At 38.4% G+C, this 19,218-nt stretch overlaps 2 protein-coding genes and 1 non-coding gene across 3 annotated transcripts; 1 reads left to right on the forward strand and 2 right to left on the reverse strand.

Annotated features, from left to right (window-relative positions):
- Positions 1-853: 853 nt before the first annotated feature.
- TRNAE-CUC (transfer RNA glutamic acid (anticodon CUC)) lies at positions 854-925 on the reverse strand. Its single transcript has one exon. It is a non-coding gene; the product is annotated as a tRNA-Glu (tRNA).
- A 9,115-nt stretch (positions 926-10,040) lies between these two features.
- On the reverse strand, positions 10,041-14,573 carry LOC101740257 (chorion class B protein Ld34). The gene is made up of 2 exons (XM_062673304.1): positions 14,449-14,573; positions 10,041-10,550 (listed from the first exon to the last, which is right to left on the reverse strand). Exons 1-2 carry the CDS (start codon positions 14,485-14,487, stop codon positions 10,125-10,127), a joined length of 465 nt encoding a protein of 154 aa, XP_062529288.1. The 5' UTR covers positions 14,488-14,573; the 3' UTR covers positions 10,041-10,124.
- Positions 14,574-14,671: 98 nt separating this feature from the next.
- LOC101740390 (chorion class A proteins Ld9) lies at positions 14,672-17,337 on the forward strand. The gene is made up of 3 exons (XM_004933591.5): positions 14,672-14,799; positions 15,880-16,048; positions 16,172-17,337. Exons 1-3 carry the CDS (start codon positions 14,755-14,757, stop codon positions 16,447-16,449), a joined length of 492 nt encoding a protein of 163 aa, XP_004933648.3. The 5' UTR covers positions 14,672-14,754; the 3' UTR covers positions 16,450-17,337.
- Positions 17,338-19,218: the final 1,881 nt, after the last annotated feature.

Consider the following 19,218-nt stretch of genomic DNA (forward strand, 5'->3'; position numbering starts at 1 on the left):
TACGAAGTAGAACATGATGAGGTTTCTATTTTAACCAGACTTCCATAGTAGAGGTTTTATTTTGTTTAACAATTATTTATTTATAAATACTAGAGATCCCGCAGTAGTCGAAATTCGACTATAATTAATTGGAATTGTAAGTTTGTACACTATTATGATTGTATTTTATTCTTCTGTAATCACAAATTTCGCCAAAGTTACACTATAAAAAATATTAATAAAGACAAACAATATTTAATCTATTCTCAAGTCAAGAACAAAAGTTTGACAATAAATGAATAAATAGTATGCATGCGTGTGTGCGTCAAATACATGGTATGTAGTGTGTGTAATGTTTTCTTTATTGATTTAATGTATCTTTTATGAATTATTTAAAAAAAATATTAGCATTGTGAACTTCTTCTCTGTATTCTCTATAAGTGTGGAAAATTTCATACTCCTCCGTCCGCGCAATTTTCGTAAAAAGGGATACAAAGTTTTTGCTTCACGTATTAATATATAGATGTATACTATGTACTATTTATAACATTATTTTTATATTTGTCTCCAAATACAAGAAGAGCGTCCTTATTAAAAACTTAAATAGCATTGGTAACAACGCGATTTAAAATTACGTTCTTGGCACTGGATTTAGATTAATTTAAACTAACAACTTTAACATTTTGTGTATTAAAATTAAACCTAATGGCCAAATTGAATTGTTTATCAATTAACGGAAAGCTTATCTCCGTTGGAAGTAAACAAAATTAGCGCTAAATATTCCTATGTTTAAAACGTAATATGATTTTATTAAAAAAAAATATTCGTTTTATGAAAATAGCAACTATTTATAAAACTTTTAAGGACAAAAAGCTTCCCGTACCGGGAATCGAACCCGAGCCTCACGGGTGAGAGCCGTGTATCCTAGCCACTAGACCATACGGGATATATCCTTGTGAGCAGAATTTAATTTCATATCGTGCTTTGCAATTTCAAACAGCTTTAGTTACCAACTCACTCCAAGTTCAGAAGCTAATTTTAACTTGATTGATTGGTATCTAACTGTATTAAAACAAGCTTCGACTTTTATCGATAACTTCAAAAGCTTTCTGAATCTCAGGCAGTGTGCTGCTTCCCTTAATACGGAAGATGTTCCGGTCACCGTTCTCGTCGAACCCGTCATTCGCGACGAAGGGCTCGACGAGTAAATTAACCCTCAGACACAGCCCACTGAGTTTCTCGCCGGATCTTCTCAGTGGGTCGCGTTTCCGATCCGGTGGTAGGTTCTGCGAAGCCCGCCTCTTGCTATGGTTCGTGTAAGCAACGTCGTCAGGTTTAAGCCCCGTGAGCTCACCTACTAGTTAAGGTTACGCTGTAATAGCCTCTCAAGGCTCTCAGCTTAGGCAGGAAAAAAAAAGGAGGATGTTTGGCTCTTATCTGACACCCCCGGATACTTTTATCGCGATGATGAAACTGAAGACAGACATACTGTCAGATCTCTAGATGCTGTTAATTCGTTCTGTGTGAACTATAAGTTAAAGTATAGAAATGTTTTTTTATACAAAAACTAGCGACCCGCCCTCGCTTCGCTTCGGAAACTGTAATTTATTATTGATTTCTCCACTATTTCATGGATGTTATTATACATATACACCTTCCTCTTCAATCACTCTATCTATTAAAAAAAACCGCATCAAAATTCGTTGCGTAGTTTTAAAGATTTAAGCATACATAGAGACAGATAAAGGGACAGAGAAAGCGACTTTGCTTTATACTATGAAGTGATTGACGGTAGTTAGCGCAAAATTCAAATGTTGACATTCGAACCTTAATCGACCCCGTTCACGGAAACTGTAAATTTTCTATAATAATAATAATAATAATAATAGCCTTTTTATTCCTAAACATAGGGTTACAAGAGGTCCCTAAGTTCGGTGTGCCTTTTGGCATAGGTCTCCTCCAATTCCTTCCAATGGGTCCTATCCCTTGCTACTCTCAGCCAGAATGGTCCCGCTGTCTGCTTCAAGTCATCTTCCCATCTCCTAATTTGACGACCCCTACTTCGTTTGCCGTCTCTTGGTTGCCAGAGGGTGACTTGCTTGCTCCATTTGTTAGTGGGGTGGCGTAGCATATGCCCAGCCCATCCCATCCCAAATTTTCTATATCTCGGAAATAATATAGTGACGGTAAAAAGGTGAGATAGAACCGTAAAAGAGCTTTTAATTATGTCTCTGACTCCCAAAGAGCGAAGAAAATACTCCTCTTCAACGAATACTTTCGATATTAATTTTAAAGGACAACTATCTATCTCCATCAGCCCGCAGACGTCCTCTGCAGAATACATGCCTAAAAATAAAATATGGCTATTTACAATCAACTAAATCTACTTTTACAGTTTGATCTGGCATTTTTTATTATAAATTTCGTGTCACTGTGTTGGTCTCACAATAGACTTCGAACCCTTGTGTCAAGGGGTTTTTACTACTGTAGATTAAAAGGAAATCTCAAAGTCAACCTTAAGGAGTCGTGACGTAAATACAGTTCGCCTAGAAAGATAAGGTATATATGTGGCATAGACCAGAAAGATTTTTTCATTTTATTGCTTAAATGGTTGGCCGAGCGCACAGCCCACCTGGTGTTAAGTGGTTACTGGAACCCATAGACATTTACAAAGTAAATGCGCCACCCGCCTTAAGATATGAGTTCTAAGGTCTCAAGTATAGTTACGACGGCTGCCCCACCCTTCAAACCGAAACGCATTACTGCTTCACGGCAGAAATCAGCAGGGTGGCGGCACCTACCCGTGCGGACTCACAAGAGGTCCTACCTACCACCAGTAAAAATATATACACACCGATATATACACATAAGATTATAAATAACGCTTTTTTTTGTCCAGGAAATCTTCGCGCAGTGTCTTCGAGGATGCGACATTTTAAAGTCAGTTCCAAGGACCTCTTGCAGTGCTCCGATCCAAATCCTGCAGCCTTCAGTTACCGGGACATTGGCGGAAACATTGGCTTTGCTTACTGTGACCAGTTTGTTGGCCACGAAATTGCCAAACATGGGCGCCCCTCCATATGGCTGTGGGCAAGGATTGCCTTGTAGACAGGGCTGTGGATGTACTCAAAGTTACATTTAACATTTCAAATGCGGTAGCAGCCAATCCTTTTATAAGCTACTAGCTGACCCGGCAGACTTCGTAGTGCCTCAATCGATAAATAAAAGACCTAAACTTTTGTATAAAATAAACTTGCAACAAACAAAAGGAATCCGTCCGACGGGGGACACATCAAAGGGAAAACAAAATTGTTATTTTTATTTAATTCCGAGCATTTTCATTTTTCATATTTATCTACCTTTTAAACCTTCTCTGGACTTCCACAAATAATTCAAGACCAAAATTAGCCAAATCGGTCCATCCGTTTTCGAGTTTTAGCGAGACTAACGAACAGCAATTCATTTTTATATAATAACTAGCGGCCCGCTCCGGCTCCGCTCGGATCTTTAACGAAAATTTCAACGACGTTGATTTATTTTTTTAAATAAAAGAACACTTATTGCGGCATAACTGTAATAGTTAGACATATGCGGTCGCGACACTTTTTGTAAATAATAATGTGTTCTACAAAGTCGTAGTACATTATTTTATTCTATCATCAATAATTTCGCAGGGCACGCGATGTAAAGAATATCTTAGGTAAATTTTTTTACACCTTGGGTTACATTTTTGGAGTTTTAGTAAGGATCTCTAATTTTTTGCAAAAAAGATTATAGCCTATGTCACTCGGGGGTAGTGTAGCTTCCAAACAGTCAAAGAATTTTTCAAATCGGTTCAGTAGTTTCGGAGCCTATTCAATACAAACAAACAAACAAATCTTTCCTCTTTATAATATTAGTATAGATATATAGATGAACACTATTATTTTGAACGGGTTTTTAACAAGACTTTCACGTTTACTGTAACTCTCGAACGCGGGTTAATAATAACTGGGAACAAATCATGCACTGTAATACGGCCCTACTTTTGAATTTCCTGTGTTATGGATACCAGAGAGTTTATCAGTCTATACTAATATAGGTTTAAATGTATACATATACAACGTGTCCCAAAATTCAACGATAAGCCAGTACCAGTGTATGGTCGGGTCAGTAGCAAATGGTCCTATTTAGAACTGTAATGAATAGTTATGTTACTTAGGTAGATAATACAAAAAAAAAAAACCTGGGGATATGTTCACATTTGTGACCACAGTATCGTCGTCGTCGTCGTCGTGGCCTAAAGGATAAGACGTCCGGTGCATTCGTATATAGCGATGCAACGGTGTTCGAATCACGCAGGCGGGTACCAATTTTTCTAATGAAATACGTACTTAACAATTGTTCAAGATTGACTTCCACGGTGAAGGAATAACATCGTGTAATAAAAATCAAACCCGCAAAATTATAATTTGCGTAATTACTGGTGGTAGGACCTCTTGTGAGTCCGCGCGGGTGGGTACCACCACCCTGCCTATTTCTGTCGTGAAGCAGTCATGCGTTTTGGTTTGAAGGGTGGGGCAGCCGTTGTAACTATACTGAGACCTTAGAAGATGTGTGGCGCATTTACGTTGTAGATGTCTATGGGTTCCAGTAATCACTTAACACCAGGTGGGCTGTGAGCTCGACCACACATCTAGGCAATAAAAAATAAAAAAAGGGTGTGCGCAATATTTTTCAATAAAGATTATGTAGCTTTGAAAAAAAAAGAGCTGGATTTTTTTTATTATTTTTCCATGGGTTGTTATTGACCCGACCATACAGCGGTGTTGGCTTATCGTTGAATTTTGGGACACGCTGTATAGATAATAAACACTCAGATAAAGAGCAAGCAAATCTGCTCATCGCCCAATGGGTTTACCCGATGTCGGAATACACGACCCTCGCCGCAACTATCAGGGATGCAAGCTACTGCACGACCGAGTCACACTAGAAAGAAGGTCGACTGTTTACCATTTCATTTTTATTTTCATTATCATTTTTCATAAAAATAAGAATATAAATTACAATAAGACTCGTCTTAGTTACCAGGTCATAAAATACCTTAAAAAAAAGCAGAATATGGACTAGAGGGTAGACAGATCTTTCTGCCCTTAACATCCTACCCGCAATTTTCAGTTTTCTCGCGATCATGACGCTGGCATTAAGTGTCTGTTTGCCGATTTGTATCCATGACTCAGTCGCCCCGGCTGTGATGGCTATATGATTATTTAGTTCTTTGTCAAGCTTAATTGTAAGAGGATGTACGGGTGCCTAGAAATTTGCTGAAAATATTCTGGAAATATATCCGCCTCTGATGTTTTTAAACAGAGAATCTAAGCCTCTCAAATAAGCATATCAAAAACAAAATTGACATTTCAAATTATTTGTTTTAATCGATCTCAAGAAACGTTTTGTCTGTGCCCAGATGTTTTGTATTTATTTTGTTCATGCACTTTAAAAAATGAGGAGGCTCGCAATTCGATTACATTTTTTATGAGTGCTGCCTTTGCCAGAACTTTCTAGGCGGACCGATTTTGGTGAATATTTTTATTTGAAAACCAATACCAATTTCATGTGGCTCCATTTTGGACAAGATCTGACCCGTAGCTTTTGAATTGTCTTTAGTAATTAATATTTAATTGACTTTGACAGCATTAACATAAGTCTGTTAAATCAATTAGTTAATGAGCCCTTATTGTACCCTTGTGGCAGTCGGCTAGAGCGGTTGTTCTACGAGTGATCATAGATAATACGCATTAATTAGTTATAGATAAGCAACTCAAGCATTCAACAAAAATGCTTACGGGCGTTGGCCACTAGATGGCTTCGGTTAGTTTCTCAATGCTCCTGTAGATGGCAGTAACATGTTACCTATCCTATATTTTATTTTTAATGAAGGATTTTGTAAATTTTCTATAAGAAATAAATACTTGTATGATTTACAATTTTTTTATTTTCTATGTTTAGTTATACAATAATTAAATGCCTTAACTTTAAAAACAAATATTATATTTTGTAAGATTTAATTGTTTACTTCATTGAACTTGTCTAAGAAAAATCTTTTTGAAACTATAGAGGTTTTTCTATGATAATATGAATAATATGTAAGTAATATGTAAGTAATAATATGTAAGTAATTTGTATATGATGTGCAAAAGTGTTAAATGTAATGTAATAAATTAACAATAGTGAATGAAATTTGTTAATAGAAGTCATTTTATTTATTTATTTAAGGATTACCGACAGGGTTTACAGTAAGACATAAAATAACATTGACATGTATAGAGCAATTGATAACTGCAACTCTAATTATAGGCAATCACAGCATGCATTACATTAATATATTAATAGAGATTTAACAATACTATTAATAATAATAAAAAATTAAAAACAAAAGAAAGACAACAAGGGCAGTAATACCCGAGTACTCAGACCAAGGCTGAGGCTCTGGTTCAACAACAACTTTTTAAATATACTTTTCACCACGTGAGTATTCCTTCTTAAATCTATATATTAATACGTGAAGCAAAAACTTTGTATACCTTTTTACGAAAATTGCGCGAACGGAGGAGTATGAAATTTTTCACATTTATAAAGAATATAGAGAAGAAGTGCAGAATGCTAATTATTTTTTTAAATAATGCATAAAAGATACATTAAATCAATAAAGAAAACGTTACACACACTACATACCATGTATTTGACGCACACACGCATGCATACTATTTATTGTCAAACTATTGTTCTTGACGTCTGTGGTCAAATTAAGAATAGATTAAATATTGTTTGTTTTTGTTAATATTTTTTATAATGTAGTCTTGGCGAAATTTGTGGTTATAGAAGTATAAAATACAATAATAATAGTTTACAAACTTATTACACAATTCCAATTAATTATATTCGAATTTCGACTACTGCGGGACAACTAGTTAATATTAATTCCCCATTTTTCTGTTATGTAAGCTTATGAAAAACATTTTAAGGTTAGCCTCGATATAAAATTGAATTTTAATACGCCCATTACTTCGTCAAACGTTTTGACTAATTTCACAGAACACATTTTCGTAAGGTATGTTTAAAGATTGATTTCTTTCGTTTTTATTACTTCTCATCGAAGCTGCCACTGGCCACCATGAAAATTAGAATGTTCTTCCTACCAGGACATGCATTTACTGGCGGTAGGACCTCTTGTGAGTCCGCGCGGGTAGGTACCACCACCATACCTATTTTTGCCGTGAAGCGTTTCGGTTTGAAGCGTGGGGCAGCCGTTGTAGCCATACTTGAGACCTTAGAACTTATATCTCAAGGTGAGTGGCGCATTTACGTCGTAGTTGTCTATCGGCTCCAGTAACCACTTAACACCAGGTGGACTGTGAGCTCGTCTACCCATCTAAGCAATAAAAAATAAAAACCTCTCCCCCACAGGTAAAGCCTCTGGATACTAGCCGTTTTAACCTTTAACCTCAAACATATTATTTCTTCACAGTAGATACGAAATCTCAACCAGAACTTGCCGATAAGCGATTCCAGTTTCCATCAAAAGAATTCCAAGCACAATTTTACTTTTTAAAAAATCCACTCATTGATCCCTATTCTGTTGCTATGAAGTTAGATGGGCTTACGTCCATCTGGCCGTAAGAACAATTCATAGACATCACGTCAATGCTAAAAGACATTTTGAGACTAGTTGTCATATTATTGGTCCCTAAATCAATCTCATTAGTATCGAAGCGGATCTCCAAATCTCTTCTAATATTTTTTTCCTACCTATGTTGAAAGCCTTGAGAGGCTATCTCAGCTTCACCCTAACGTGTGTAGGTGAGCTCACGGGGCTCCAACCGGAGTGTTGCTAGCACTGGCCCTAGCAAGAGCCGTGCTTCGCAGAATCTACCATCGGATCGGAAACGCGACCCACTGAGAAGATCCGGCGAGAAACTCAGTGTGCTGTGCCTATAGGTTAAGTCGAGTCCTTCGTCGTAAACGACGGGTTCGACGAGGACGGTGACCGGTGCTTGTGGTACTAAAGCACCGTTAATGGATCGGGAGGATCCGTAATGACGTGCTTTGGGCGCTTCTATCAATGCACGATTATATCCAATCCCAATTCCCCGTAAACACTGATACATACCGTCAAAAATGAAGTATAAAAAACAGCGTTCTTTTTGATAGTACACTGCAGTAAAAAGGAGTACTTTAATACGAATGACGTAAGCATTCGTGATACCATTAATTTGATTACCAATAATGTTAATTCGAAATTCTCTAGAAATCTACGTCACAGCCCCCTCCGAGACGGCCGGACCGATTATGTTTTCAGGACATCTTCAGATTGGCCCAGCCGGTGATCCTATTCAGTAACGCTCGGGACAAAGTCATCGTGGCCTAAAGCAGAAGACGTCCGGTGCATTCGTATCTAGCGATGCAACGGTGTTTGAATCCCGCAGGCGGGTACCAATTTTTCTAATGAAATACGTACTTAACAAATGTTCACGATTGACTTCCACGGTGAAGGAATAACAGAGTGTAATAAAAATCAAACCCGCAAAATTATAATTTGCGTAATTACTGGTGGTAGGATGTCTTGTGAGTCCGCATGGGTATGTACCACAACCCTGCCTATTTCTGCCGTGAAGTAGTAATGCGTTTCGGTTTGAAGGGTGAGGCAGCCGTTGTAACTATACTGAGACCTTAGAACTTATATCTCAAGGGGCTCCAGTGACCGCTTAACACCAGGTGGGCCGTGAGCTCGTCCACCAACCTAAGCAATTAAAAAAAAATAGACCGACCAGCCAAGCGGGCCAATAGTTAGAAACCTAACCAATAATATTACAAAGTATTTACTACCTCCATTTTGATTGGGATCAACTCCGGAGTTGACTACAGTAGTACTTACATTCGCCACGGAACAATAGGTGATGTAAGCACACGTTACTTGGCAATACTCACACATTGCTGGTCACGTAGCGAATATGTTTCTCAATTTGAAGTATTTATTGCCTTTAATGTATTGCAATTATCACGTCGACTTATTCCAAGCTTTGGTCTACGCCTTATATTGTTCATGATAAGCTCTTCTGTCTGCCTCTCAACTGTTTTATATTTCATTCAAATCATGAACGTCTGCGGTGCCCGGCACAGCTATACACTTGTCTACCCGCTGGAGACCCCTTTCAAAGTTGGTTTCAAGAAAGACATGTCTAATGGAGGGCGTAAATTTTACAGGCTAATGGTGGCAAAAATGATTACCTTAAAACGCATCGGCGGTAAACGCAGTAGTCCCAGACGATCCGACTCTGATCTGTTTTATTATAAAGATTTATTTATTGCTTAGGTAGATCACGAACTCATGGCCCACCCGGTGTTAAGTGGTTACCGGAGCCTATAGACATCTACAACGTAAATGCCGCCACCCACCTTGTAATATGAGTTCTAAGGTTTCAATATAGTACAACGTTCTTGGCTGTAAAGCTGACCTTGATTACAAACTCGATCAGTTGAAGGTCCGCCCTACTGCTGGCATAACCTATAATTATAAGAACGGCGTGCTTAAGTGCTCTCAATGCGCAAGGAGTTTTGCCGCGAAGATAGGCTACATCATCATAGTACAACGGCTGCCCCACCCTTCAAACCGAAACGCATTACTGCTTCACGGCATAAATAGGCAGGGTGGTGATTCCTACCCGTGCGGACTCAAAAGACGTCCTAATATCAGCAACGAATGTTTGGTATCATCATCTGAGCATGTCCACTGCCGAACAAAGGCCTATCCAATTGATCTCCAATGTGGTCAGTCCGTTGCCACTTGCATCCAAAGTGACCCAGCGATTTTCACTGGATTGAATGGCCGATGGACCTGAAAGATCCTCGAGCGGAGACCACGTACCGGCAAGCGTGTCGGTCAAGAGTCACCTATCAGATGTTTGATATGCACTATTACACCAACATATTTATTGAGGCGTAGATATTTATTTTACCCGTGTCTACTAAACAGACAACAAAAAAATCAACAACAAAAGACAGTCAAAAAATAAATGTCTTAATTCTCTGCTCCAAACAGTTTTGTTTTTATTGAAATAAATACATAAATATTATTCAACTAAAGTAACTTAAAATATCCACTAATTCTATTGCCCTTTGATTCCAATATTTCTTAACCCCGGCTTATAGCCTAAGCTTTTGGATATTAAACCTTCAGAGGCACTAAAAGCTCCGTTGGAACGTTTGTGATTAACTGCAGCCGATCCCGCATTTGAGAAGTCACTCAAAAGCACAGCATTTCCGCAAAACGGGGTATTCCCTCCAGCCGCAGCTCCTCCGTCAATTGATAAGCTCTCTGACAATATTGACAGGCCAGTTGGTGCTATTGGTGAAGCGCTTGTGACGGTCAGTCCTCCGCCTTTGGCAGCGGCTAAGCCCGATCCAGGAGTTATGACTGAGGCTGGACCCCCGATGCCAATACCAAAGCCACTATAATTAGGTGAAAGACGTTCTTTTGCAAATTTCCCTTCATGTCCTGGAGAAAAAGTACCGTGGCGCTGACACGATATTGCCTGTAACAAGATAAGGCAGTTTAAGGGTTTGTGGATAAATTACTGGTACAAGTGAGCAGAGAAGATAACGGTTTGTGGATGATGAGGTAGGGAACTTCAAAGACCTCTTGTGTTGGAAAAAATACAGAATTTGATTGCTTTGAAAAGAAAGGGTTTGGCCGATGACATAAGCCAGATTTGCATAAAAAAAAATATTGCTTACATGGCTGAATGAGCTTACAGCCCACCATTAAGTGGTTACCAGAGCCCATAGACATCTACAAGGTAAATGACGTAACCCACCTTGAGATATGACTTCTAAGGTCTCAGTACAGTTACATATTTTTTTTGCTTACATACATTGCATACAATTTACCTCTAATTAGCAATAATAGGGGCCAATTTTTTTTATTTATTACCTTTGAAAGATTGTAAATGTTATCATTACGGCTAACGCAATTAACGCCTCGTGTCTGCAGTTTTCAAATTAAATTAATTAACAATACAGATACATTAAAACGCAGGTGCGTATATTGTTGATAATATTAACATAATAAGTCACGTTCGGCTGTATAAACGTTACGCAAACATTACGAATTTTATCGTTAACATATTATGATTACGGAGCAAATTATTAAGTAAAATAACAAAAAAAAACAAAATGTGTGCAATTCACACGTGGTAGAAGTGAAACCTTCCAAAATTAAAATACAATTATCCTAAACGTCTTAAGTATATGTAAAATTTTGTCATTAGCAAATAATCGTAAGGTAGCGCCCTCTGTGAATTGATATTTTAATTTCACGTATATGTAATCCTAAATTAAAATTCACTACAAGAGCTTTCATACACACGTTAGTATTAAAAAATCTCACAGGTGGCGCTGTATTAAATTGTATGTATATTTCTGTCTCATTCTTTGCTGGCTTCATCCTACACATTTTTGTATTTGTGTCTCTTACCTGTCGTTTTTTCCGTTGAATCCGGTTTGAAATCACAACGATTCGAAAGAAGTTTTCACTTAAAAAAAATTTTTTTTGACTTTTATTGACCACTGTGTTTAAGGCGAGTTTTTTAACTTTCTCGATAGCGTAAAAGTTAGCTCATATTTGTATCGAATGGGATCGTTTGCGTACGTTTGCCGCTAGGGGCGCTGTTCCAACTGCATACAAAATTGGGTTAACTTTCACGCTGTCGAGAACGTTAAAAAACTCACACTAAGCACTCAGTTGCATTATAAGGTGCAATTTTTGGGTCTATACCAGTCTTTGCAGGCGATACCGGGTCCCGACGTATGTGTTAAAAGATTCTTTTCCAAAGCATCTACTGCTGTCAATTTTTTTCCTTGCCTATTCTTTGGTAGCTTAAGAAGCTATTCCAGTTACGTCCGGGTGGGTAGATGAACTCACAGCCCACCTGGTGTTAAGTGGTTACTGGAGCCCATAGACGTAAATGCACCACCCACCTTGAGATATAAGTTCTAAGGTCTCAAGTAATTTTTATAAATACCTGTGTTCTTTCGCTCAAAACGGGAGGCGACTATGTCCAGATTTCTATGGGCATGAGTCATATTCAAAAACGGTCCTTTGTGAGGTTTATCATGTGCCATACGCACTGCAAAGAATTCCGATCTTGCCTCGAAAAACCTCAAACGCACTGGCTTTGTACAAAAATTGTCCCGCAATTAACGTGCTAGATTACGACAGACTTCGCTCCGTCACGCCTAAAAACGTGCTGGGCCTTGTGACCGAAGCTATGAAGCTATCCGCTCGTGAAATTTTAAAACAATACGACATTTTTACTTACTCGAAGAAGAAAACTTGATGGCAATTTAGAAAAGAAAACGCGACTTAACGCAAATTCTTAACACGTGACATCATTCGTGACCAAAATAAGCTACACTTAAGATACAATAACTTAGTCACGTGTCAATAAAGTATTCAAATCGTTTTATTTGATTTTGAAATTATTTAAAATCTGAACATTTAATGCAATGCATTATATTATTGTGCAATACAATGCAATATAATACAACGCAAATGTAATGTTGAAGTCGTCGTGGCCTACAGGATAAGACGTCCGGTGCATTCGTGTGTAGCAATGCACCGGTGTTCGAATCCCGCAGGCGGGTACCAATTTTTCTAATGAAATACGTACTCAACAAATGTTCATGATTGACTTCCACGGTGAAGGAATAACATCGTGTAATAAAAATGAAATCCGCAAAATTATAATTTGCGTAATCACTGGTGGTAGGACCTCTTGGGAGTCCGCACGGGTAGGTACCACCACCCCACCTATTTCCGCTGTGAAGCAGTAATGCGTTTCGGTTCGAAGGGTGAGGTAACCGTTGTAACTATACTGAAACCTTAGAACTTATATCTCAAGGTGGGTGGCGCATTTACGTGGTAGGTGTCTATGGGCTCCAGTAATCACTTAACACCAGGTGGGCTGTGAGCTCGTCCACCCATCTAAGCAATAAAAAATAAAAAAAAATGTTGGAACTAGTTAGTTTTAAAACTTTAGTCCCTTTTTGAATAAACAAAATGTGCAGTTTTGTCTCGTTCCCAGCTTGGCTAGTGAACCATATTTTTTTCTTGTGGTTAAGGACATGAGAATATTCAGACACGAGTCAACACCGATCTATATCTTAACATGGTAGAGGATATCTTTTACTATGACAAAAAAACCTCCTTTTTATTAAAGGATATTAAAAAAGACACGGTCCTTTTTTCATTTTAAGAACCTATGTTATCAAACAATATACGCTTGGAGGGTTACGACAAAGGGAAGATAGACCGACGGTCCAAATGTTGTTGTTCGGAACTTGTATATATCTATCTATATTATATATTATATATGTCGATATTGAAGCAACTGGGCATCAAAATCAGACTGTCTACTGTATGTCTGAAGCGGATCCTCGAATATTTTGGTCACATTGCGAGGAAAGACGGCGATAACCTGGAAAAACTTATGATCACAGGGAAAGTTGAAGGCAACAGATCTAGAGGCCGCAGCCAGACTCGTTGGTCCGATCAGATCCGCACCGCTTTGGACAGTACAGTGTACAGCGCGCTGCATGACGCCGTGGACAGGGGAAAGTGGAAAAAGATCTTAAGATTGAAGCTCATGGGTGATGGTGGTCACGACCCTCAGACATGAGGAACACGACTCGAGGAGGAGGAGGATTAGCTTATCTTGGAAAGGAATGGCGACGTCTGGTCAAACGCACCACCACCCGAAAAGGTGACCACGACCACTCTGCCAAGAGTGCAAACGGATGAGATGAGCTTATCTTAAAAATATTGTAAGCGAAATTCAGGCATCAATCAAATATCTTGTGTTGTATGATAGCCACCGTCACATATGTATTTCCATGATTGTCTCGCATGGTCTTATCACGGAATAAATGATAATACTTCTAGTAGCATGTGTTTACTTTAGCATTACCGTTACTATTACTTAGTTAGTACAATTAAAATAACTAGAGGTCCCGCAGTAGTCCGAATTTCGACTATAATTAATTGGAATTGCAAGTTTGTACACTATTATGATTGTATTTTATACTTCTATAATCACAAATTTCGCCAAGGCTACACTATAAAAAATATTAACAAAGACAAACAATATTTAATCTATTCTCAATTTGACAACGGACGTCAAGAACAAAAGTTTGACAATAAATAGTATATGCATGCGTGTGTGCGTCAAATACATGATATGTAGTGTGTGTAATATTTTCTTTATTGATTTAATGTATCTTTTATGCATTATTTAAAAAAAAAAAATTTAGCATTGTGCACTTCTTCTCTATATTCTCTATAAGTGTGGAAAATTTCATACTCCTCCGTCCACGCGATTTTCGTAAAATGGGATACAAAGTTTTTGCTTCACGTATTAATATATAGATATTTACCTGAACCGCCAGCAAAACCAATACGAAACACAGATACATCCTTAGAATCTAAAAATAAACTTCATTCATTAAAATTAATCTCTCAGTTTTATATAGATGCAATTTTAACGTAGGTTATTTCGTCATTCACAATCAAAGACGATTCGATTGTGATTTTATTGTTTTAATATCGATACCGTGATACGGTTACATAATTCTGATAAAATTTTAAGCCGAACGATAATGCAATCAATAGTACCTTTATATAAAAACCGTATCATTGATTCTAAGCGAATTATCAGTGTGGTTTCCTCTTTCACATTCAACATGTCTTCCGTTATCAGACCATTCGTGGTTTTATTTTCAATTCATGTTAGTATTTTTCTTTTTATTATCTAAGATCTATTTAATGAGATTCTACGTCTCATCATGATTGACACTAGACAATGATTAATTAATCGTCCGGTTTTGATATCGACTGTGACATTTGTAAGTGCGAAGCGCTTTTGGCGTGCATCCGACCGGTGTGGTAATTTTGAATATAATACATTAGTAAAATCAATATAAAATTACTCGTTACACGTGGGGATTTTGTAAATGTCTGACAGTACGTGTAAAGGCTTTAAGATCATTAGTCATTCTCAAATAAATTCAAAGGTATCCCAATTTTTTAAGTTTTGCAAGATAGAACAATGCCCTGATTGTAAATGATTACCGTCGCCCATGGAAACCGGTAAAACCAGGGTAACTAAGCTTCTTTGACGTCTTTGGAAGAAGATCTATTGCTAGAAGGATACACTGCTACGACTAAACAGCTTTTCAGATGGAACATAGCTGCGTGAAGGTACAAAAAAAAATTCCACTTCGATAACGAAGAATAATGACTCAAATATTCTAATAACTCATACGTTTTGGTAATGCATTATCGAAGTCAATTAACGTTTTGTGAAAAAGTTAATTGCATTTATCTATTTTATTACTCTCGAAGTTCCGTGTTTTTGCCATTCCGATAGATTTAAAATATTCAAGTTAATTAACTAATGATATTTTATAATTAATTATTGTTCAGGGGCACGGATAAGTAAGTACATTAGACGGCTTTGTTGTTCAATGGATACTTTACTTTGGGTACACCTACAGAGACGATTGATTGGACCTTTGGTTTCCTTCAAGGTGACCTTAGCTGACCAAGCTGTGTAGGAATAAAGGTTTCTAAAAATGCTATCTCCAAAGTCTACTTTAGCTGCAAGAACAGCGGGAGCGGATGAATCAAAAACGCAAATTCTCACAACAGTTACACCTAACTCATTACATTCATTTTCATTACACCAAAACCAATGTAATATCTGGATTTAATTTTGTAGAGAATCGTAAATTCTACCAAAATTCCAATAGTCCCATTCCAAAAATTCATAAAAAGTATCCAAACCTTGTTTTTTATTTGAATTTTAGGTTGTCTTCGGCCAAGTTACCGGGCAAAGTCCAATAAACCCAATTGGTTTGGTTAACGGCCTTGGGTATGGTCTAACGAACGGTTTGGGTCACGGATACACTAACGCTCTTTCTGGTGGGGGCCTTAATGGTGGACTAGGGGGATCCGGAATAATTGGATCCGGTATTGGTGAGTTTTTTTGTTGACAAAAGCTTGTAGAATCCATTTAATTACTACAATATTGTATCCGTAGATCCGTTTGCAATTAAAATATTGTGTGGGAATGACTTTTTAACGTATTTTTTCTTTCAGGCGGTGCAAATTTAGCAGGCGGAATCGCCGGACCCGGTTTTACAGGTATACCACCGGGCTTCATCAATCAAAACCTTCAAGGATATCCGGCGCAGGCTATCAGTGGCCTCTACGGCGGAGTAGGAAACGGGGACTTGAAGGTAGCCGGGGAATTACCTGTAGCAGGATCGACTGCTGTCACCGGTCAAGTTCCAGTGGTCGGCAGCGTGCAGTTTGGTGGTGATATAAAAGCTGGTGGAGTAGTCACCATCAGTGGCACTTGTGGTTGTGGATATTAAGTTTTAGTGGATTTAGTCCTTAATGCTTTTAGATATTTATTTAAAGATAATATTATTGAAGTCTAAGTAGTAATACTTTTGTAGAGCAAGCAAGAATAAAATTTAAGTTAATTGCATGGTTTCATTAAAAATGGATGTTAGTGTATATATCGCTAACCAAAATAGAGTCAATCGTCAACAAAAAAGCACAGTAGTACTTAAATTAACAAGCTTAGCTAAGTGTTTACACAAAAATAGCGTACCCGCGATGTGATTTAAGTGTACCAGAAATATGCTATATCAAAATTTTTTGCTCATTATTTTAAAGAAATTTTCAAAAAATTGTTGGTTATTCCCTGGACCGCACGCCCCACCAATGTATCCATCCTAGCTCAGCTCAAACTCCGGACTAGACTCTCCACCATTTGCCTGCGAAGGATTCTTGAATACTTTGGCCACATTGCAAGGAAAGACAGTGACAACTGGGAGAAATTGGTGGTCACTGGAAAGGTCGAGGGCAAGCGACCAAGAGGCAGGAGCTCGACCCGTTGGACGGACCAGATTCGTGCAGCCCTTGATACAACAGTGCACGATGCTCTGCATTCAGCTGCAGATAGGAACAGATGGCGGTGCATTATAAAAAACGAACTGTTTCAAGGTCCTGACCACGACCCTCAGTAATGAGGAAACCGACGCAAGGAGGAAGAGGAGTTGGGCTGCTGCATTATGACGTTTAGTGTTAAGTTAGCGCTGGTTTTGCGCATTCAATGTGTGAGCTCCAACTATATTTGGACTAAACAAAACAATTGTGTTTTACATCATAGATTTAGCAGGATTTTCGGTTACAACGCTATCCGAAAAATACGCTTATTTATGTTTTATTTCAATTAAACGAACTTATTATAAATTTGTATTTGTGTAATTATTTTAGTTATTCAATGTTGTTCTAATTTGATGTTAATGAAAATGGAGTTTACCGCGTTCAGAATCGAGATCTTTGAACCCGTTAAGTTCATCTAAGACATACGTTTCCATAAAATGCAGCTATTATCAAACTCAAAAGTAAATGGAAATCTCTATTTTTTTTTATTGCTTAGATGGGTGGACGAGCTCACAGCCCCCCTGGTGTTACTGGAGCCCATAGACATCTACAACGTAAATACGCTACCTACCTTGAGACATAAGTTCAAGTTACAACTTACAACGGCTGCCCCACCCTTCAAACCGAAACGCATTACTGCTTCACGGCAAAAATAGGCAGGGTGGTGGTCTAAGATCTCAGTATAGCTTACAACGGCTGCCCCACCCTTTCAAACCGAAAGGCATTACTGCTTCCGGGGCAGAAATAGGTAGGGTTATGGTACCTACCCGTGCTGGCTCACAAGAGGTCCTACCACCGGTAATTAAAATGTGGCAGTACCTATCATAGAATACAAGATATTTGACAGCTGCCTGAATCTCGCTAACGACAATGTCAAAATAAGCTTACATATATACAAGTTCCGAACAAAGACATTCGGACCGTCAATTTACAGAGCAATGTCACTCGCTCGATGGAACACCTTCCCCTTGTCATTAACCCCATAAAATATAATGTTGGAGACAGTCATTAGTTTGGTAGCTAAACGAAAGGCAGCACGATTGCCGAGAGATGGCAGCACGATTGCGGTATTGTCGGAACTCCGCTAACTTCGTGCTACGACAGAGCCTAGCCGATGGAGGCGCATAGACGCCATTACACACTTACCAACCAGCCTTCTTGAAGAGCAGTGCCTAAGTTCTAAGAACTGTCATTCGTTTTCATTTGCTAACGTCAAGGGAAGATTTCTAAATTGGTCTAAGAAAACAAACGTTGCTGTACTCAATATTTCTTTTAGCTTGATCACCCTATTCGCCTCTACGATGTCTGATGATGATGTTTATAATTATGGCTTCTCCGACATACATAACTATTTATGTATGTCTATGCTAAGTGTGTTTTGTTGCTTCTCAAAAATGTTATGAATTAGAGACTCAGACATAAATCTTTTGTGATAAAAGTTGCGATTAATACAGAGACCGCTGAGAAATTGCATTTATATCATAAGCTTGGTAGTAGGATGTCTTGTAAATCTGCCCGGGTAGGTACTACCACCCTGCCTGTTTCTGTCGTGAAGCAGTAATGCGTTTCGGTTTGAAGGGTGGGCAGCCGTTGTACTGTAAAAAAGCTCGGTCATCGTTCTCGTCGAACCCGTCACTTGCGATCAGGAGCTCGGCAAGTAAGTTAACCCACAGACACAGCCCACTGAGTTTCTCGCCGGATCTTCTCAGTGGGCCGCGTTTTCGATCCCGTGGTAGATTCTGCAAAGCACTTGTCTTACTAGGGTTAGTGTTAGCAACGTCGTCAAGAGCTCCGTGTTGTGTTGAGCTGTGTTCATAAGTTAGTTTACTCGCCGACCCCTTAGTCACAAGCGACGGGTTCGACGAGAACGATGACCGGTACTTGAGGTACCTAAAAGCACCGATAGAGGATCGAGATGATCCGAAGACAGTTAAGAGCGAAATTTTAAAGTTAAATCAAACTTCAATCGAGCAGCTATGCCGACAATTTCGTTGGTCTGGTATTAATTGGCTTGTGGAATTCAATTTTTTTATTTAAATCATTGAATATAGCCATAATACGATTCGGAAAATGAGCTGTCTTAACGCAATTCGTCGGTATTGCCAAAAGCCTTGAAAAAATATCAAAACACAACCAGTTCTGGAAAGAAAAAGATTCATATTTCGTTTATCATACACTAAATTATCTCA

This window comes from Bombyx mori, chromosome 2 (assembly GCF_030269925.1).
Source record: "Bombyx mori chromosome 2, ASM3026992v2".
Classification (NCBI taxonomy): Eukaryota; Metazoa; Arthropoda; class Insecta; order Lepidoptera; family Bombycidae; genus Bombyx; species Bombyx mori.